The 22,672-nt window shown below is 37.3% G+C and overlaps 1 protein-coding gene across 2 annotated transcripts in view; it reads left to right on the top strand.

The window, feature by feature from the left end:
- LOC134804831 (choline-phosphate cytidylyltransferase A-like) overlaps nucleotides 1–22,672 on the top strand; it is a 37,022-nt gene that overhangs the window by 630 nt on the left and 13,720 nt on the right. The window contains exons 2-5 of one of the 2 annotated variants that reach the window (XM_063778103.1): nucleotides 1,616–1,806; nucleotides 6,309–6,531; nucleotides 8,379–8,476; nucleotides 10,088–10,250. In XM_063778103.1, the coding sequence (XP_063634173.1) occupies nucleotides 1,696–1,806; nucleotides 6,309–6,531; nucleotides 8,379–8,476; nucleotides 10,088–10,250 (595 nt within the window). In that variant the 5' untranslated portion in view covers nucleotides 1,616–1,695. Of the gene's footprint in view, nucleotides 1–1,615; nucleotides 1,807–2,605; nucleotides 2,950–6,308; nucleotides 6,532–8,378; nucleotides 8,477–10,087; nucleotides 10,251–22,672 lie in introns of those variants that run through there. The other variant, XM_063778102.1, reaches the window with a different exon arrangement.

Below are 22,672 nucleotides of genomic sequence, written 5' to 3'. Positions count from 1 at the left end.
ACATGGCCACTTACACAAAATGATGGTTAGAAATAGATAGATAGTATTAAACTCATCTTGACGCTTTAACCGCTGAACCAATTGTGATGAAATTTGGAATAGATATATATTTTGAGTCCCAGGACAGGACATAGGATAATTTTTATAATCAAAATCTTTCAAGATAGGATATGCCGAAAACTATTCAAGATATTGAAAAACTTGACTAAATTAAACTTGTAGCAAATTTAATCACCTTTCAGTTTGTCTAAGTAGTCATGTCGCTAAGATGCAAAGTTTCCAAGATATAAGTGAAAATCCGAAAAATGGGACCTTCTTACCCTCCTCTCCCCCACAGCTCAAAGGCTATGGCCGGGGACTTTTGATATGTTCACCTCCTAACTAGTCCAAACAAAGTTATGGAGTCAAAAATTGTGTTCCTAGCATTTCCCTCTATACCTACCTTCTTATTGCTTGGCTTAAATTATTATGTTACTTTATTGAGATGTTTTTATTTTCATATTATTTCAGTAACATTTTGTAACCATTTAATATTAGCAAATAAGCATTATGCTTCTGAAATAATTGGTTGCTGTAAAATATGTTACAATAGTATATTAGCTGCATTAGGTAGTATTCTCCAATTGGCACTATTTTAGTAAGTGCTCAGAAATATTTCTATATGCAAGCAATCTTTATTAATCATGTCATTCCAAAAGATTTGCTAGAGCTAGTTGTACCTGTAAAAACTATTTGGTGTGTATTTTCCCATACTTCTATATCATTGTGACAATCTAAAATATTTCTTTTTTGTAATTTTAAATTAATAGTTTAGAATGTGTTTAAGAAATAACCAAAAATGACCATCCCCTCCTTTATCTCGCAAAGTACTGGGTCTAAAATTTTGAAAGAAATACACTATTGTTCTTTACCTATAGATGACAGTAAAACCTATTAGAAATGTGCAGTCAAGTGTGAGTTGGCCTTAATTACTTAGTTCTTGATCCAACCCCTATGGGTTATTTAAAGACATTTCACATAAAAAATACAATGTTAAAAATTGTGTAATGTATGGAACCCTTGGAAGTTTGGAATGCGAGTCCGACTCACATTTGGTCTGTTTTTTGCATTAGTGCAAATCACAACATTGTGATGGTGAAGGGCAAAAAATCAAGGAACAATCATGCCAAGCAAAAGTTGGATTTCTTCTAAAACAATAATATAATTCACCACATAAGTTGATTGTACTTACATTTTCTTTATTATGAAATAAGATACCGTCAACCGGGGTGAATAGGGATGGCGGGGTGAATAGTGATAAAAATTGGGAATGACATATAATACCTGATACTTTCTTAAAAACTACTAACACAAATAATCAAATACGAGTCTGTTCGGAAAGAGAAGCAGTCATGGAATGTGTTGAGCTTCTATACATATATCATAGAAATTCTACTATTATTTTCAATTACGCAGAGAGAATGTTTTAAGAAATTATCAGGTAAATGTCATTCCCGATTTTTATCATTTATTCAACCCATCATCAAGCTAATTTTACAGTTTAACTCACGTGTTTTTAGTCACTCATGTTTCCTCATGATTATTATTTATAACTTCATGTTAAATTTCAATTCAGGTGATAAGTGACATCTTCCAGTACTTCATAGTATAATGTAGAGAAAGAGGGTGCGAGGAGAAGCCAATCCAAAGTTGAAAATGGCGGAAGCCATAAGCACACGCAGTGCGGGCGCAGGCGAGGGGCAAAGAAGTGAGCTGCAGGTGCAGAATGGCAGCGACACCGGCTTCTGCAGCTCCAGTCAGACACAGGTCAGTGACACTCATCAGCATATGTTAAATAAAACACAGTAAACCAAATATACACCTAAACTCTCAAAAATTATACGTATTGTAATTCTTAGACTATCATTCATTTATGTGTCATAATGTTGTTGAAAACCAACTATGTCTGTATATTTTGATAAGAACAGACAACAGCTGAATTAACAGATTGGAGATTTGGGTTTGAAAGGGACATACCATCCATTGAGTACATTGCTCAAGAGAGAGATAGAGTGTCTACGGAGCGTGGCGGATTTGCAGTCTTTGCCGCCCTAGGCCCCAGACCCTATAGCCGCCCCTTTCGCAGCACCCATATTGACTACATTTTAAGTTATTTCTTGTTATCATCAGCGAATTTTTTGTCACAATTTGACGTCTTATTAGGCCCGGGCCTACTGGGCCTTAGGGCAAATCCGCCACTGCACGGAGCCGTTCCTGGAGCGACTCGTGGCGCGTCGCGTGTCTGGCGAGCCTCCACGTCGGCGTCGCGCCACCTTCGCCCGCCCCGCGCGCCGCGCCCCGCCCCTGGTGTCCCCCCTGCCTCTTGCTCGCGCTAACCTTACAATACAATCAACGAGTATTATATTTGTCATTCCGCGCTTATACAATACACTGACACCACGCCTCTCCACTTAACTAGGGGTTAGTCGAGCAAATGGAATAAACGCGGTCTATTCGCGAGTCTCGCCTGCAGGTTCTTGGTTCAATTTTAACATTCCATCCTTTTAACTTTCTCAGTGACTGGCGGCGAAACTTACAGTAGTTTAACGTGAAAATTTGCGGATAAATCCCTAAAGTTAATAAATGTTTGGACTACTAGAGTGTGTGAAAAACATTAAACAATTAAACATAATTTGATTTGAAAGTGCGAGTCTACTCATACAGAGCTATAATTAGCTAGGCGAATCGGGCGCCATTAGTTTACAAAGCAATGAAATTGTTGACAGTAGTTTGACACGGGTTAGAGTGTTGTCGGTGACTTAAGTTGGGTCGGAAGCAGAGGAGAGGAGAGTGTACGAGATGTCGGTGACGACCACAACCACGACGATGCTGAGCGCGCGGCGCGGCGCCGGCCCCGAGCCCCGCATCAACGGCCTGCTCAAGCACCCGCAGCCGCCCACAGACCTTCCCGTGAGTCACTCATACCACAAATCCACATCACCACACAAGGTACCATTTTAATGCCTAGGATTGACCCGGTCCTCAGTTGATACTGACGTCCATCCATAGCATACCTAGATCGCTGCCGGAGAATACCTAATTACCTACCTAGACTATACCTACATTATTGATACGTCTACCATCATAATAACTTTCGTCATGCTGAATACGATAGTATTCAGTTTCCTCATGCTTACCTATTGTATTTGGTTTGGGTTTACAAATCAATCAAATATGAGTTTTTGCTGTGATACCTGATGACTATTAGACAACATCAAACAATGAATAATTGGTCTACTACTCGTGAGTGAAAGTGTGTCCACAATAAACGACGACTGCTTGGAAAGTTCTGCAACCTGTCATTTCTTTTCTCATGTTTATGGGTAGCTAGTAATCGTATAGTACCAAAACATACGAAGTATGTGCTGTACTATTTTACATTAGTTATGCGACTGCATATTTAGACATCCTAATAATTTTGTCTTCATGTAGGTATAGCCTGTCCGTTTTCTAAGATCAAGTTCGCCATATATTTACCATGGCGTACTTGATCTTAGAAAAATGGACAGACTATACATACAAATACAAATATGTTAAACATGTTTGATGTCGTTAAGTAACATAACAGTCAAGCGTGGCACGGTTAGTGGCTTCTATAACTATCAGACTGGCTTTTCTTCGGCTATTTCAACTCCAAGATTAAGTTCGACAATCCATTAGTTACAGTTATTTGACTTAGGCCTAGTTGCACCAACCACATTGAACAGACTGATTAACGTCAAACAGCAGTATCTCCAAATCTCCATACAAATTAATTTAGCGAACACTTTAACACGGTGACAGGCGGTTTGGTGCAACCGACCCTTAGCCTAATGGTGCTTGACATGGTTGACATAGAGTACAAATGATTAAACTCTGTAAACAGTCGCTGACGTCGCTGTAGATGATTAGTTTTGCTTTTTCAAACTATCTTATGTTGCTTGCATCATCTTTTATGTTATAATTAATTAACAGTTACTGTTCTTAGAAGCTATTTTTTTTTATAACGATAAGCATGCAAACACCAGTCACCCGGCGAAGCGAAAAACGTGTAACGTTACAATGAGTCGGATTGTCAGGCGATGTGTCAAGGTTCAGCTGGGCGATTAACGCCGCCGTGTGCGATAACGAAGTGGCGCGATGTGACGTATTACCGCGTCATAACTCATAACATAAGGCACATTACAACAATAGGTTTAAACTAAGGTAAGTATATGGATCACTGGATACAGAGATCCATAATTATACATATGTACAATAGACCGTCTCCGTTAACACAAGGTTATGTGGTTCTCAGTGACTGATTAATTTTTTTATATTTATTCGGCAACGTTATGAAGAAAAATCCTTTTACGACTTCCAAGTACAGTCAGCTGCAGAGAAAAGGTGCCCCTGCATATACATTTATTTGCAAAGGTGCTAAACAAATAGTATTGCTGACTGCACATAGGTACATATGTATTTTGCTGATCGGTATGACGTTTGTTCATCAATGAGCAATAGTGTAGTAAATAAAGGTAGTGGACCCCGCAGTAATTCCTCAGCCAGAAAAATCTTTACAGTATGATAAAGTATCAATAAATAAAAAGTATTGTATAAATTTCCAAAGAATAATAATAATAGAATTAAAGTAAATACCTAAAGTCTTAAATCGTTAATAACTTTTTACGGAAAAATGCTCCGTTCAAACTTTCTTCACCGGACATATTCATGTAACGTATTGCAACAATATATGAAATATCAAAAAAATAACCTTGCAGAAATCCCAGTATTAATAAAATATAATTATTTGGCGTGTCTTGGACCGGAAAATTGCTCAGTCTAATTTTTTCACTGGAATGCCATTTTATTGCCGTTTTATACCTACAAAATGAAAATCTAAAAATTTTCCACTCAGTTTTTAATAGTTCTATAATACATACATTTGGCTACGCATTTTTTTTGGATTTTCTTACCCACTGCGCCAAATTATATTCTATGATCATATAAGAAGAAAAAAATGACAGAGCAATTTTCCGATGAAAATGAGCGGCAATAAAAGGAATTATCATAAAAAAATATTCTCATGTTTGACAAAACTTTTAGATTTTTTTCTAGCATCACATACTGATACAAATAACTTATTTTGTAAAATAATTTTGGACTGAGCAATTACTCGGTTCAATATATAATCAGATTTGTGTTTTTACCTAACTTAGGAGTGTTTTTTTTTTGGATATTTATATGTTAGTCTCGGCTCATGCTATACAATAACCTAGCTAAATTTCATCGACTGAGAAATTAATGCATGGGTCTCCATACAACAACTTGCTTCTTTTACTACACTACAACATGATCATGAATGAGCTTCACGATATCGGAATTCACCAGCCAAGCAATTCATACGCGAGAAAAGTAGCATTATCTGAGACAAACAAAAGTCCCAGAGCTGATTTTGCATGCATATCTGCGTGTAGTCAATAATGCTATGCCGATGACATGGTACTGTTGAGCCCGTCGGTCGGTGGTCTGAGATTACTTATTGAAAGGTGTGAGTCATATCATATGCCCTAGCGTCTAACTAACCTAACCTTAAATATAATGTAAGCAAGAGCGAGTATATGGTCTTCAAAGCGGGAAGCAAGTGCCCATCACACATCCCACCCATTTGTTTGAATGGCATGCAACTGAAAAGGGTTACCTCTTTTAAATACCATGGGCACTTGGTAACCGACGATTTCCGTGATGACGCTGATATCGAGAGGGAGCGGAGGGCCTTGGCCCCGAGGGCCAATATGATAGCTCGCAGGTTCAGCCGGTGTACAGCGCAAGTAAAAATAACATTATTTCGAGCGTTCTGTACATCGCTGTACACCTGCAGCCTGTGGACTGGATATACGCAAAGGGCTTTTAACGTTTTTTTTATTTTTTTTTTATTTATTTATTATTTAATAATGCCGGTTAGGGTAAGCTATTCCGGTCCCGGACGGCGACCCTTCCTGTTACTCAGTCGTTTAGTTAGACGATTGTAAGACGATAAGTAGTAAGCTGATCTTCTGTGCATTGGAAATTAATTAAAATAAAGAATGATGTTGGTTAGTTACAGAACCATATTCTATGATTTATTGGTAATTTGTTAGAAAATCTTCACCACAGACCATATATTTATCAAATTGTCATCTACACTCAGAGAAATATCGAATATAAAGTCATAGACCGAGGTTAAGGCAGCACAGTTTCTTCACCAAGTCGTGTGGTGATGACGACATCAAAAGGACAGGAATGTTACAGTATGTGTGTGGTTGTTACAGTCGCTGAGATTCGCGGCGCCGTTCAGCACGGACCCGATAGCGGTGGCGGAGCGCGAGCGCTGCGCGTACGGTCGCGTTTCGCGCGCGGCTGCCGCGGCGGGCACGGCGGCCCGCCGCGTGCGCGTCTACTCGGATGGCATCTACGACATGTTCCACGAAGGTCACGCGCGCCAGCTACAGCAGGCCAAAGCTGCCTTTCCCAACGTTTATCTCATCGTCGGAGGTCAGTTTCAACATCTTCCATAAGGAAGAACTTCATGCTAACAAGGAAGGGTACCCAACTGGCCGGCTCCGATTTGATTAATTTTTATATATGTTATGCCTAGAGTGGTCTAAAATAACGGACACGTATTTTTTTTTAGTTGCCCATACTCAAATTCCTGTGAGAAATTAGCCTCCAAAGTACTGAGAAGTGACAAAACGCTCTAACTTCTGTAGAGAGTTTTGTTCAAGCAAATTGCTAGTTAATTACTGGTTTACCCAGAGCTTTTTGTCACTTTTCAGTACTTTGGAGGCCAATTTCTCCTAGGAAGTTTAGTATGGGGATCTAAAAAAAATACGTGTCCGTCATTTTAGACTACTCTATAACATATATAAAAAATAATCAAATCGGAGCTGACCAGTTGGGTACCCTTCCTTGTAAGTATAAACCTAGCATGAAGTTACCTAACCCCTTATCTTCTATAAAGGAATAGATATTATATTCATATTAGTATTAGGTACCCGCCTAAGTTAACAGTTGCCAGTTGTATGTACTTAGAAATATTTAATTATTTGTCACACAATAAAGCATAATACATACCTACATAGTTTATAACTTTATATTTCATCTGCGGGTGTGTAGTGGAAGAATATTTGATAAAAAATGGCAATAATGCTATAGTGACTTCAGACTGAAACAAATGAGATGAAGTACCGTCAGCGTAAAAAGTATCTACTATTCTTTAATGACTTAACAAAAGGGGATATTATGTATTTATATGTAGAAAATTATTGCAGGGTGGCATGGCAGATACTTTCGGCACGTTTTTCATACGTTACTTTTGATGCTGACTGTACATCGAGAATTTTACTTTATTCTTGTTCAGCAAACGACGTAGTTTAGAACTGAGATATTTATACTGCGATGGTTTTTTATACTGCCGATGAAAGAGGCAGTTAGGTCGTCTCCTGAATTAGAAAAAAAACAAACGCTGCCACACATAACCACTTTTGTACCTCACACCGTGTAAACCGATGTGCCTCCTCTTATGTGCTAGTGATTCGAACATGACCTCCCCCCGCTCTTCTATTTAAAACAGATACCTATCTTATTAACTGTGCTTCCCAATAGCGTTTAGGTAATAGAATTTAATGACGTGTACTGCAATATTTATGTACGCTGTGCGAGTGTTTTCCCTCATCATGTGCATTCATAATTAAGGGTCAAATATCACTAATAATAACATTATTATTGCGATAACATGTATCGAACCATTAGGTATGTATTAATCATGCCTGTCAGCTTACAAAATAGGCGTGACTAATTTAGAATTATTAGGAAACAACTCATTGGACCGAATATGTCGCATGATTTAATCGTACCTAAGATAAAAGCAAGTGTGAAGATAACATTCTTGTAATGTGTACAATTTACGCAATTATCTTTACTACCCCTTATCAGCTGGCGATCACGAGTAGATACGTATAATAACTTAAGCTTACCTTGATTTCATGAAGATCTAATGATACCTACGCTCTGCCGCTCTGCCACTCTGCTGCGAAGGTCAATTATAATTACTATAATTAGAATGTGTGTAACTGTTTTTTCACCCGAGATGTGCGAGTTAGCCCAACGCAGAGCAAGTATTCGATCAAAGCTGATTTTGTAACTAAGTGACCGTTTTCATTTGAGCTGTTATGTAACAATGCGGGTATTATGATATCTTAGCTCAATTTGCCTCTGAAGACACTTGCCTTCTTAACATCAGATTGTAATTTGTAGTCGCTTAGCGCATCACTGATCGCTGATGGAATCTCGGTGTGTATGTAGATGAGCTCACTGTAATGCAATGCTTGTCTAACTTGCAGTGTGCAACGACCAGCTGACGCACAGTCGCAAGGGCCGCACGGTAATGACGGAGGACGAGCGCTACGAGGCCGTCCGCCACTGCCGCTACGTCGATGAGGTAACCCCCCTCTCTGTTTTTCAATCTCGAGCCTTGAATAAAAAGGTTCTCCTTTAGTTTCCATTTATTTAATAGTTTAAAGATTTTAAAGTGATCTACCAAGTTTCCGACGGTCCAATTTTACCCCGACTTTGATCGAGGCGCAATTTAATGGCAAAGCACCATCTAGACGCTAGCAAGGTCATCTTGGACGGAAGCCTAGTTGCCAGCCAAGTAGCACGTGCTTAACTGAACACGCCATATGATTGAGTCCTTCAAGGTCTCTAGTTATGTGAAATATTCTACATGAATGTGTATCCTATTCGATTTGACACACATAGATGTTCCTTTTATCGTCGGGTGCTTCCGGAGGATGCCACGCCATTTAAGGCCCTTGCATGATTAATAAGTATTCGAATAACATCTCTGGCAATAATCGATGAAACGAAGCATTTGATACGACTTGATCCTGCTGCATTGTTATGCTTACCTTTAAACCTTCTCAGAAATATTCCCGATACTTATTGCTTATTGTGTTATTAGTGTCATTACTGTCCCCTTTCCGCTTAATGAAGATCACAAAAATATATACAATAGGTTTTATAAAAAAAAACCATTGTCGGGTCACAGCTATTATTTGTATTACTTGTTTAATAAATCGTGTGCAATGATACAAATCATACCGAGGAGGACTAATAGGTCAAACACCAAACACTTGTTACTGTAGGTACCTATTAGCTAGGAACGCTTTAAATGTGCTTTGCCATTGTAAATAATCTTCTCATATCAATTGCTACCAGTAGCAATTTCCTCGAATACTGCCGCTAACGGCCAATAAACAGAATAAGTAGGTAGTTGATATTATTTACTGCACCGGCGGGCTGACCTTTGTGATATGATAAATCACAAGTTTAATTTTAACTTAGTTGTTATATTAGGTCCTTACCTATGAAATTGGCGTTTTTGTTCATAGATATAAGTCTGATCCTAGTTTTTTTTTTTTACAAAAGTACATACACAATTACAATAAAACTACAATATGATTTCGCCAAACTGCTTGACAGCAATTAATTGTTATTTTTTATTGTTAAGTGTTCAGAATTAAGCCTTGAAAATAGGTCTTTTCATGTGCTGTCGGTTCGAGTATTAAAATTACTTATATTTTTCTAATGGTACCAATTTTCAAGAAATGGAGATATTGAAAACATACCTTAAAGGTGTCAAAAATTACTGGAAAAATTTTGTTTGGTTTGAATTAGCCATCAAAAAAATATCCGCAAAATTAATTGTATGGAAATTCGTGTTTCGTTGAAATTCTCCGAACAAAACGCCAATTTCATAGGTAATGACCTAATATCTTGACGGAACGAATAATAATAGGTGTTATTTTGATAAAAAGTTTATTTTCTATTTAACTAGATTTTGTAACAAAATTCAACATGTGTCATCATCCCTATTACAGACAATATAAATGCCCTTACCGGCGTTCCAACCCGGAACCTCCAGCCTCGTAGGCAGTGTCACTACCGACTAAGTAACGGATTTGATGTAACTACATACTCCAGGGTCTCCAGGACATGTAATAATGTATAAGCTTGTAAAATCGTAGCTTATTATGTGTACATGTGTCAGGTGGTGCGGGACGCGCCGTGGGAATACGACGAGGCGTTCCTGGAGATGCACAAGATCGACTTCGTGGCGCACGACGACATCCCCTACACCACTGAGGACTGCGACGACACCTACGCCATGATCAAAGCCAAGGACATGTTCGTCGCCACCGAGCGCACCGAAGGTCAGGCTCCGTCAGGAAATATATTTAAATTTTTGGGATTAGACTAAAGTAAAAAAGGCCGGATTCGCCCATATTTCATCATTTACTTTACTACCTTTTTCATTGTTTATAAATTAAGAGCGTAGGATTCAAAATAGTCACTTTTTAAATCTTTTTCTTACAAATCGCACTATGGATAAACCACGTTTTTAGGGTTCCGTAGCCAAATGGCAAACGGAACCCTTATGGATTCGTCATGTCTGTCTGTCTGAACGTCCGTATGTCACAGTCACTTTTTTCCGAAAGTATAAGAACTATACTGTTGAAACTTGGTAAGTAGATGTATTCTGTGAACCGCATTAAGATTTTCACACAAAAATAGAAAAAAAACAATAAATTTTAGGGGTTCCCCATACTTAGAACTGAAACTCACAAATTTTTTTTTCATCAAACCCTAACGTGTTTGGGGTATCTATGGATAGGTCTTCAAAAATGATATTGAGGTTACTAATATCATTTTTTTTCTAAACTGAATAGTTTGCGCGAGAGACACTTCCAAAGTGGTAAAATGTGTTTCCCCCCCTGTAACTTCTAAAATAAGAGAATGATAAAACTAAAAAAAAATATATGATGTACATTACCAAACTTCCACCTAAAATTGGTTTGAACGAGATCTAGTACGTAATATTTATTAATACATCGTAAATCGTAAACCGCAATTTTATTATGTTACTTCCTGCTACGAAACCCTTCATGGGCGAGTCCGACTCGCACTTAGCCGCTTTTTGCTGATATTGAACCATAAAAGATAAAAGTAACATTGTGCAAGATTGGTGTCCCTGCAGGCCGCAGATTGCCGGTTGCGTCACCCTTCCCGCCCTTTGTACCTTCTTCCTGCCAGTTCAGCCAATAAGCATTTTATTTCGATGTTGAGCTCGTCCCTAGTATAATTTGGCCTTTTAATCAGTAGTCGTGCATAGTATAAGATAACAATTGTTCTGGTTTCGCCGCGCCGAGGGTTTATATTCACAACACTGACACGGTCCATCGACCGTGTCAGTGTTGTGAATATAAACCCTGCCCTGAATGTCACGCCCTAAACGGATGTTGATATGTCGTTATCTACGTATGTAGCAGCTTCCTTGCTCCTAATATTTGAATATAATTTAGTAAGTACATATAGTGTAGTAAATAAAGGTAGTGGACCCCGCAGTAATTCCTCAGCCAGAAAAAACTTTACAGTATGATAAAGTATCAATAAATAAAAAGTATTGTATAAATTTCCAAAGAATAATAATAATATAATTTAAGTAAATACCTAAAGTCTTAAATCATTAATATCTTTTTACGGAAAAATGCTCCGTTCAAACTTTCTTCACCGGACATATTCATGTAACGTATTGCAACAATATATGAAATATCAAAAAAAAAAATCCCAGCAGAAATACCAATATTAATAAAATATATTTTTTTGGCGTGTCTTGGACCGGAAAATTGCTCAGTCTATTTTTTTCATTGGAATGCCATTTTATTGCCGTTTTATACCTACAAAATGAAAATCTAAAAAAATTACCATGTAACCATACTATTTTCAGAAATTGCCTTTTTACTCGCTTTGGAAAATTTCTCTATCCATTTTATTTATTGAATTAAGTTCACAGTTTTCTTTCCATTCAACTATAAAAATATCCAAAAAAAGAACGAGCGTATTAAAAACTAAACATATCGGGAGCAGTGTGTAGGGAGCGGGGTGTACAAGTGGGGAGCGGGAGCGGTACCGGCCGGCCTAAATCACTAAATGACAGCGTTTTACGCAAAAATAAAACGCTAATTAAATAACTTACCATAATCGGAACCTAATAATAATATTGAGAGTGGCAACACTGTAGTTGGTCGTATTGTCCTTTCCGAATCAGGCAGTTGCTTTTGACACTGACAGTTGGCCAAAGCAAATTTCCAAGTCGTTGTCTCAAAATTGTACATATCGATCGATACCTTTGGGTTCAATTGGCGTAAAGGACAAAATGCTATTTTTCAGGAGGCGCGAGAAAACTGCGATTTTTTTGTTTAATGTTGATATATTTTTGTTGTTTATCGAGCTATATTTTTGATGTGTATGAGAAAAGTACTCAAAATGTTAGTCTTTTTAACCTAAATTAGCGATCATATCTATAAATTTAATATGAAAGAAGTTAATGTCCTTTTAAATTGGTCAAAAACACTATGAATGTCCTTTACGACCATGACATTTTTGATAATTTAGTGAATCTTGTTTAGTAGGGGGTCGTACGTGACGTACTCAGACTTTTTTATTCTAAAGTAGGGGTGTATTCGTTACCAACCACGGTACAAATGTTAACTGTTTTCAGCATTAGGCTTGTTCACGGAAAAAAGTAGCCACCTAAAGTTGAGTCTTCTTAGGTATATAGAAACTTTTTGCAATGGTACTACCTGACATTCCAAAATAAGTATGATCAGGTTTAAGAAAAATATATATTAGTTGTCATTGAGTAAATACAATCATAATGCCGAGAATAAATGAAAATATTCGTAAACTAATTATAGTCGCATATTGTACAGAAAAGGGTATTACGATGCGGCAACTCGCAAAACGATATAAAATATCCAAAGACGGTGTGCGAAAAGTTTTAAAAAAAGATTGGGCAGTTTAATATGCTAGGTGATCTGCCAGGTCGCGGCCGCAAAAAAGGCTGCGTGAACCCAATATTAGACGCGGCAATAGTGGACTTGTTTTGCCAAAATCCATCGGCCTCTACCCGAGATGCAGCCAAAAAGCTGAAGACTTCAGTTGGAAACGTGTTAATGCCAAAAAAAGAAATAATTTACAGACCCGAAAAAAACAAAAAATCCCAAAAAGGAACCCTGCCCAGCTCGAAAGAGCGAAATCTCGAGCTAAAACTTTGAACAAATTTTTATTTCAAAATCGCGACCGATGCATTTTAAAGGATGACGAAACCTATGTAAAAAAAGATATGAGAACCTTACCGGGGCCTCAGTTTTATACATGTGCTGCTGGCGAGGATGTTTCGGAAGAGCATAAGTCCATGGCTTTTGAAAAATTCGCCCCTAAAATCTTAGTATGGCAAGCTATTTGCTCATGCGGGCTTAAAAGTTCGAGCTTTTTCACTACCGGCACAATCAACGGAAATGTCTACCGACAGGAGTGCATTAAGAAGCGAATTTTGCCCTTATATAGGAAACATGCACGTCCACCAATATTTTGGCCTAATTTAGCTTCAGCTCATTACGCTCACGCCACTTTAAATTTGCTTGATAATGATAATGTTATTTATATTGCAAAAAACATGAACCCGCCTAATTGCCCAGAACTTCGCCCGATTGAAAGGTATTGGGCCAACATCAAGCGATACCTTCTCAAGAAAGGTGCAGTAGCCGACAGTGAAGCTGATTTCAAAAAAATATGGAACGCGGCCGCTCGTCAGTTCACTAACACTTCAATAAGAACACTAATGGCAGGCGTTCGAAAGAAAATAAAACAATTCGTCAAATCTTAGGGTTCCTACAATAAATGCATTGTATTTTGTTTTCTAAATGTTTACAAATATAATTATTTGTTTTTGTTCTCAGTAGCGTAAGAAGTAAAAGATTTATTTACATTTTCCTATGGCTACTTTATTTCGTGAACAAGCCTTAGTTTACTGTTACGAAGCTTAAAAATTTATGAAACGGTAGTTAATTATGCTAGGTATATCCCGATTACAGTTGTAATTAATATTTTTCTGGCAATATAGTAATAATAAACAAAACAATTAGCGAACGGTTTAATAGCGAAGAGTCTCGACCAACATCTTGAGAGACTCTCGCTAGGTGGTTGGATCAAGGGCCAGATGCAGAAGAAGAAGAAGAAGCTTGGGCCTTGCCCTGCTGCCGGCGGCACTCTAGGTTAGGTTTTTTATAAGGTTTATATGTATTTTTTATTGTTTTATAAGTGTTAGAGTCTGTGCGGAAAGAGAAGAGTCGTGGCAGAAAAGGGGACTAACATTTTAAATTTTATCTGGCAATCAAACCTTGTGACACCTGTCTTGTAAAAAGTAAACAAACTGCTGTCATTGTATATTTTTATTAATAAAAACCGCAAGTTTTATGTATAAAATATTTTCAAAACACGATAAAACCGTACATAAAACCACAAGGAAAATTATATTTAGCATTGTTCGGTTTTGTCAGCTGGAAGAAAACGGCTAAAAGCCGACTATCGACTTACAAAAAGTCGCTGAACGTGTTTCCGCTATTCACGGGTATTGATGTTGTATTTAATAATAAATAATTACCTATTTACCTAAGTAACTTGTCTCCGGTACATAATCGGTAAGTATATTCATTCAAAATATATTAATTTTCATAAATATGCAGGTCATTCATGATCTTTAAAATAACTGACAAATAGGCTTGATAGTTGCTATTTTAAGCATATTATGTAATTTTTTTTTCAGGATTGTGTATAAGTTCCTACGGTATCTCGAATAAAAGACCGCTAAGTACCTAGGTGATATGCAAGAATTCGTAATTTACGTGCCGGATTCAAGCACATCCAGTTCAGATGAAGATAGTTCTATGAGTGTCCGTGGCGTGGTTGTTCTGAAACCAGCTCAAACATAAGTGACATTCAAAATTTTAATTCGGACTTCGATTACAAAGAATAAAAGATTTTTCTAATAAAATATTTCTTTATTTGTAAGTTCGTTTACTAGGTTCTGTTAGTTGTGAAATTATATTTCATATTTAGCAGTGACTTTTCGGCGAAGTAAAACATCGTGAGATGAGAGAACCGGTCATATTTCAATAAGGCCTACCTACTTATGCACTATTTTTATTCATATTCATATTTATTATTAATATTGTGTCAAGTTTACAATGGGTGAAATATATCCCAGATAGTAAAATTACAGTTCTATTGCCAAATTTCTACCCGATTTACCCGGTTTTGTATTAAAATAACTGTTAGACTGCACAGATTAGGCAGTACATAAATGAGACTCTATCTTGTTTGGTACTAAAATTACAGTTGTATTGGGCAGATTCTTAACTAGTTTTAGCAGTTTTTGTCAATCGCACTGTCACTTTTTAGTATCTGAGACATAAAAACAAGAGTGTGTTTTAAAAAGAAAACTAGTGCCTGCGCTAAATCAGAGGATTGAGTTGACGAGCCGACACCACCACCAGGGTCCATTTAGTAAGCCGTGGTAAAAAACCGGAACAAAAAGGATTCAAGTATCATGACCTTTAGTGTCGTACTATAATCACGTGACCAGTGTTGTCAGCATAGCAAAAACCATAAATAAAATAGCACTGGCGCGCCCTCAAATCCCACGACTCTTCTCTTTCCGCACAGACTCTATTATATTTTACTTTTATATTCATATTATATAACCCTAATCTAAGACCTAAGATAAATAAAGAAAACAACACACAAAGATTTTTTATAATGTTTATATGTATTTATTATTGTTTTATAAGTGTTATTATATTTTACTTTTATATTCATATTATAGAACCCTAATCTAAGACCTAAAGCCCCCTCCAGACTATGCGCGTGAATCGCGGGCGAAGCCGCGAACGCGAGTGTGGAGTCTAGTTCGCTGATATGCGAAATCGACATCGTATCTTTTCCAGGCGTTCGTCACTCTTCGCTCTACTTCTTTTCGCATAGGTTCTTCTTGTGTTATGAGCTGCCCCAGATATATGTATTCATCGGTGTACTTGATTTCGGTGTTGTCTAACTGTATCGTAATTTTGTTTCCGTTTGTCATCATCTTAGTCTTTTCGGGATTTAGCTTTAACCCTACTTTTCCACTTTCTAACGTAAGATCTTTTATCATTCGATTGATGACGTCAGGTGTTTTAGCGAATATCACTATGTCGTCAGCAAATCTTAAATGCGTCAGCAATGCACCATTCACATTAATCCCGAGATTTTGCCAATTAAGTCGTCTGAAAATTGATTCTAGTACCGCCGGGCGTGACGATAAAATTGTGATCTGATAACCACAACAAATAATAAAAGCGATTTTGTTCATTTTAGGTATTGTTAAACCTTTGAAGTAAAATTTAAATTGCAAGAAATGTCGATAGTTTATCGATATGACTTTATCGACATGGCTACAGCAAGGTGTTTCCACATTGTTAATCGTACAGTAAACAAAAGTGGTCCCAGTGACAGCTCGCTTGGACGTAATCTTTATATATTATATCGGGTGGAACAGAACGAAGGACTTTTACGCAAACTGGAAATTGTTCAGGCCACGTACTTTATTTTTCACTCATTAATCACGTCAATATTTCTAACCGTTTCTGAGATACAGTTTGTTAAACATTAGTGCAAGAATCTGTATGTTTCAACCCTAGCAGGTAGATCTTATTGAATGACATGACATGTGTCAATTTAAAGTGTAAATAACTTTGTAGGGTTGTCACTGATATAAAAATATTTCATTTTAAGGCGCTCTTATACTTGAGTTTTACGTTTCCGAGGGGGTGAAGCAGACGAGTGGTAGAACTGGCGGGCGGGCGCCCCGCGCGCCCCGCCGCGCCATTCCCGCACAGCACGTCTACATCCTTATTCTGGCGCCATCGGTATTCTGAATATTCTGATTTGTCAGTTCCGGGATTTTTTCCGGCAATTAATATCGAATAAGGTTTATTAGCAAATTCGTATTTGAATGAAAATCATATACAATATCAGAGTATACCCCGACAAACTAAGAACCTAATCAAATTATACCCAATTATTATGCGACAGAAATTAGTACTTACTTACCTTAAAAATATAATAGAGTTAGACCAAGAAAATTCTGCAACGATTTTGATTGCACACGCAGTGCAAGTGTTATTTTGAACGACAAACCTGTATGAAATTATGATTAACACTTGCACTGCATGTGCAATCAAAATCGTCGCAGACTTGGTCTAATTCTAGAAGTCAATTTCGGGCAAGTAGGTATTGAAAATAAGGAAGAATACTGTAGTTCGTTTTTTTGTATTAGAAAGTACTTGAAAAAAGGTAAGCGATCTTGATATGTCTTTTAATTGAAAAGCGCTTTTTAAAAATCAGTAACTATTACTTATGAAAGCTTATTTTATATATTAGGACTTTTATTTGATATAAATCAATCAACATTTGGCATGATGTGTAACATCCCCGTAGCTGCAGGCGTCCATAGGCTATGGTGAATGTGGGTCGTATACTTGCTTGCCACCAGTGTGGTATATAAAAACAGCATTTTTTGGAATAAATTTCCATATCACACGGTACGGACTTGGCGGAAATAAGGTAGAAGTACTAGTGCTCAACGCTGCAATAGTATTCGACACGGGCACTTTATGTCAAAGTGACAAGAATTAAATTTGAATACAGAAAGATCGTCGCCGTTCAAATTTAACCTATATTACTTTGACATAAAGTATACTCGTAGTGTGTAGCTTTCAAATAGAGCTCAACGGCTAATCCTATTGTCTATTGTTAAGTAAAACCGCACGTGCTACTTACCTGCAAAAAAAGGGTCTTAATTATTTTATTTGGCACCTGAGCGCAGGCTAGGCCAACGTTCAAAAAACCAGTGTAGGTGCGCTCTCTGATAACGCGCCTTTGTTACGCATCTCGATGACACATTTTAGACAGGTTCTGTAGCGTTCGACTCGCCGGCACTCAGTAACCGAAGTACGTATTTTTTATGTAGGCACTGGTTGTGGCACGTGGCACGAGCGGTTTTACTTAACAATAGACAATAAGATTAGCCGTCGAGCTCTATTTTAAAGCTACACATTATACCCATGTCGAATACTAGTGCAGCGTCGAGCACTAGTACTTCTACCTTACCTAATATTAAACACAAAACCATTTTAGGCATTTTTCGACCAGTTCCCTTAAAACGCATGTAGGTAACTCGGAAACTAAAAGCGGTGAAATGGTTACCACCATAACACTAAACACTCCCACATAGGTATTTGAATCCCGTACACATATGTTTAAAAATGATTCAATTTGATTAATTTAATAGCCTTTAATAAAATATGTTTACACAATTTATCAATCGTGACATTCGTGACTGAATTCCGGATTGCCCATACAACCATTTCCAGTCGCCGTTACGACGCGGTGTTGACACATCTTGTGTCGACACCATCTGTTTCGGTCACAATTCCAGTCGCAGAGTCGTCGCCGTGTCGACACAGTTACCAGAAATGGGGAAGGGTCGACACATGACACAAAGTGACATAAAGTGTGGTCGCCGTGTGCACACATTGTTTCGGGTTTGCGACTACTTTATGTCAAAATCATTCGTTCATTCGTTCATTTTGTTCCTGTCAAATGGAAACTGTCAGATGGAAAAATACTTAAATAAAAATAAGTGACATTAATACGCCATCTCTTAAACGGATTACAAGACGTAATTATATATTGTTTGCATTTATATTACAATATGACTTAAATTATTATGGGGAATTAAACTGCTCGAGTGATTTGATAAACTAAGTGTAATATAATCAACGCGCCACCCCATTGTTTTAGTTTAGCCGGAAATGAAATTGTTTACTTCTCAGTGCCTGTGTTCATAACTATATTATTTGAAGCATTTTTAGTACTTCGATGCGTATACTATACTTAAATAACAGAAATAACGCTTTACATACTACGAAACTTGTTAATTATGATGTATAAATATGGTTCAAGGCTGAGAAATATTGCAGTCACAAATGTTTCGACTTTGTGTCGACTCTGTGTTGACACATGACACGCGCTGTCAAAAGTAATAACAAAGTTACTGGTATGTTACTGGATTTGCAAAATGGCTCCTTGTGTTGATTTGTTTTCAGATATTCTCAAAGTGTAAAAATGCCGTGGTCAGAGATGGGCATTAATCGATTAACTGTTTATTCGACTAATTAATGGAATAAAAAAAGTTAATTCTCAAATTTTAATCGCGATTAGTTTAGTCGACCTAACATAGATTGAAATTGAATTAATCTGAATATTAATCGAATAAATTATCGATTAAATCTCGATTGAAAGTTGACAGGGGGCCATTTTTGTACGTAAAAATAATAGAAATGTCTTGCATGCAGATGGTAGCAAAACACTTTGTCATAAAAGTCGAGATGGGTGTCGATATATAGGTTTTAGGGAGTGCCGATTTCGAAAATAATGACCATTTTGGAATCCGAAATGGCGGCCATGCACTGTGTCATAAAAGTCGTCATGGATGTCGTTTTATACGTTTTAGGGGGCCCCAATTTTGAAAAAGATGACCATTTTGGAATCCAAAATGGCGGCCATGCACTATGCCATAAAAGTCGTCATGGGTGTCGTTTTATAGGTTTTAGGGGGCGCAGATTTCGAAAATGATAACCATTTTGGATTCCAAGATGGCGGCCATGCACTATGTCATAAAAGTCGTCATGGATGTCGTTTTATAGGTTTTAGGGGGCCCCGATTTAGAAAATGATGACCATTTTGAAATCCAAAATGGCGGCCATGCACTATGTCATAAAAGTCGTCATGGGTGTCGTTTTATAGGTTTTGGGGGGCGCAGATTTAGAAAATGATAACCATTTTGTATTCCAAAATGGCGGCCATGCACTATGTCATAAAAGTCGTCATGGGTGTCGTTTTATAGGTTTTAGGGGGCGCAGATTTCGAAAATGATGACCATTTTGGATTCCAAGATGGCGGCCATGCACTATGTCATAAAAGTCGTCATGTATGTCGTTTTATAGGTTTTAGGGGGCCCCGCTTTCGAAAATGATGACCATTTTGGAATCCAAAATGGCGGCCATGCACTGTCATAAAAGTCGTCATGGGTGTCGTTTTATAGGTTTTGGGGGGCGCAGATTTCGAAAATGATGACTATTTTGGATTCCACTTTTATGACAAAATACGTAGCCGCCATCTTGGATTATAAAATGATCATCGTTTTCGAATTCTGCACTCCCTAAAACCTATAAATCGACATCCGTGACGACGCAAGTTATCTTTATTTTCAGATCTAACAAATTGCTACAGAATACAAAGGACAAAAAAGAAGCGAGGAGGTAATGAAACATGCAAAAATACAGATGATTCCTCGACGCAATTGGGTGATTCTTAAATTGTGTCCAGATTTTTTTTGTCATAAAAGTTTATATTTTTCACATATTACTAAATCTATGGCAAAAGTTATAATATTGCAATGGATTCCATCGCATGTAGGTATAAGTGGCAATGAGACAGCTGATGCATTAGCAAAACAGGCATGCAGCGATGGCATTGAATTTCACTTGAAACATTATATGGGGGCAATAAGGGATCATCCATTAATTACGTCACACGAATTTCTAGGTTTTTTTTACCCCTCCCCCTCCTTGTCACACTTGGTCACATTTTGCAAACCCCTCCCCCCCTGGTGTGACGTCACATTTTAGGCAATTTTGTTTTCAACGAAATCGACAATATTAACTCGGCATTATTTTTTTAATAAAAAAATATTTTTGATATATAAATATTAGTAATTTTATAAGTTTTATAACACAACGAAAGTTACATCCAAAATCTCATTATTTAACTGTACAGCGAATAAAAAAATATAAATTAATTTTCGGTTACTGATGAAGTTAAAGTGACATCACAATGTTTGTGACTCCCCCCTCCCCCATGTCACAACATGTCACATTTTCTTGACCCCCTCCCTCCCCCTAAACGTGTGACGTAATTAATGGATGACCCCTAATGACTGTTTACATTTAGTCAAATTAAAGTGTCGCGAATTGTGGAAGGAATATTTCGACGAGAGATCTAGGGACAAAGGTATTTGGTATAAGACAATATAGCCACAACCCTTTAATTCTCCTTGGATTGATAATAGTGTGTTGTGTAGGCAGGATCTAGTTTTATTATTGAGATTGCGCTCTGGACACATTCCATTGAATAAGTTCGCCTACCTCATGCGTAAAGTGAATTCGGAATTATGCACCTTATGTAATCGCGTCGAGGATGTGTATCATATTTTAATGGAGTGTGTCCGAAATGAGCGACTTAGAAGACAGATATTTCATGACAATGACAGTTCCATTGGGTTATGTAATACCTACCTTTCGAACCCCATGTCTGAGGTTGTTGAAAAGGTACTAAATATTGTTAAGTGCGGTCTGAGGGACAGAAATGTGTGATGTAATTAAACTAGATGTAGCTATTTACTTTCTTTTAACTTTGTTAATTAAGTCTGTTTTTTATGGGGTGACATATTCGTTCAATCGAAAAAGCCCCTTAATAAAGGAAAAAAAAAAGTTCCGTGACATTTCGACCTTGTAATTTTTTAAGTAAATGTTTTTGTTTATCTATGAGGACTCACTAGAATAGTATAATCAAGGTATGTTTATATTTGATGAATGAAATAGTAACGCAAAAAAAAAATATATTTGTGTCTTATATATTCCTGCCGAAGACTTTTATTTTACCTTTTCCTTCTACACAAGTTTGGCCAAGTAATAAGAATTTAGGGCACTCAATTTTATTTTCACTTCTACAACAGTAAAGCTACGAGGCCATGTTTTGGTATCGTTTTCGTATAAATTCGCAGTACCAAATTTAGTTAAGGTATCACATTGACACCATTCCGAAGTAAAAACATATAAACTTATTAAAATACTTTCTTTTAAACTCCTCTTCACGCTTAAACTGCTGAACAGTTTTAATTTAAATTTGGTACACATATATTTTGAGTCCCGAGACAGGATATAATAAGTTATCTCAAAAATCACCCTTTAAAGGTGTGAAATGAGGTGTAGGGGGGAATTCAGAATTGACTTCTTGAAGTTAATACTGTTTAAGTTTAGGTTTGAAGTCATGTTTTTTCATCATTTTTAACTAAATCAAAGATGTAGACCATCCCAAATTTCATATAAATCGGTTCAGCGGTTATTGATTTCCCGTACAAATTTCCACGCCACTTTTCACACCTTCAAAAGATGATTTTGGTTATAAGATCTATCCTATGTCCTGTTCCGGGACGCAAACTATTTCTATACCAAATTTCAACGAAATCGGTTCAGCGGTTAAGCGTCAAGAAGAGTTTCAAAAAAACCGGCCAAGTGCGAGTCGGACTCGCGTATTAAGGGTTCCGTACATTAAGTCCGACTCGCGCTTAACTGCACATTTCTAATAGGTTTTCCTGTCATCTATAGGTAAAGAACTATTTTGTGTATTCAGACGGACATACATACAGACGCACGAGTGATCCTATAAGGGTTCCGTTTTTTCCTTTTGAGGTACGGAACCCTAAAAAGATTTATTTTTATTTTGTGGAATGGTGTCAATGTGATATCTTAAATGGATTCAGCACCCCAGATTTATACGAAAACGATACCAAACACGGCCTAGCACCTTCACTGATATAGATATATCAAGATAAAATTGAGAGCCCTAAATA

The sequence above is a fragment of the Cydia splendana genome, chromosome Z (genome assembly GCF_910591565.1).
Source record: "Cydia splendana chromosome Z, ilCydSple1.2, whole genome shotgun sequence".
In the NCBI taxonomy this organism is placed as follows: Eukaryota; Metazoa; Arthropoda; class Insecta; order Lepidoptera; family Tortricidae; genus Cydia; species Cydia splendana.
Note: the sequence above shows the minus strand (reverse complement) of the source record. Positions and strands in the feature narration are given on the sequence as shown.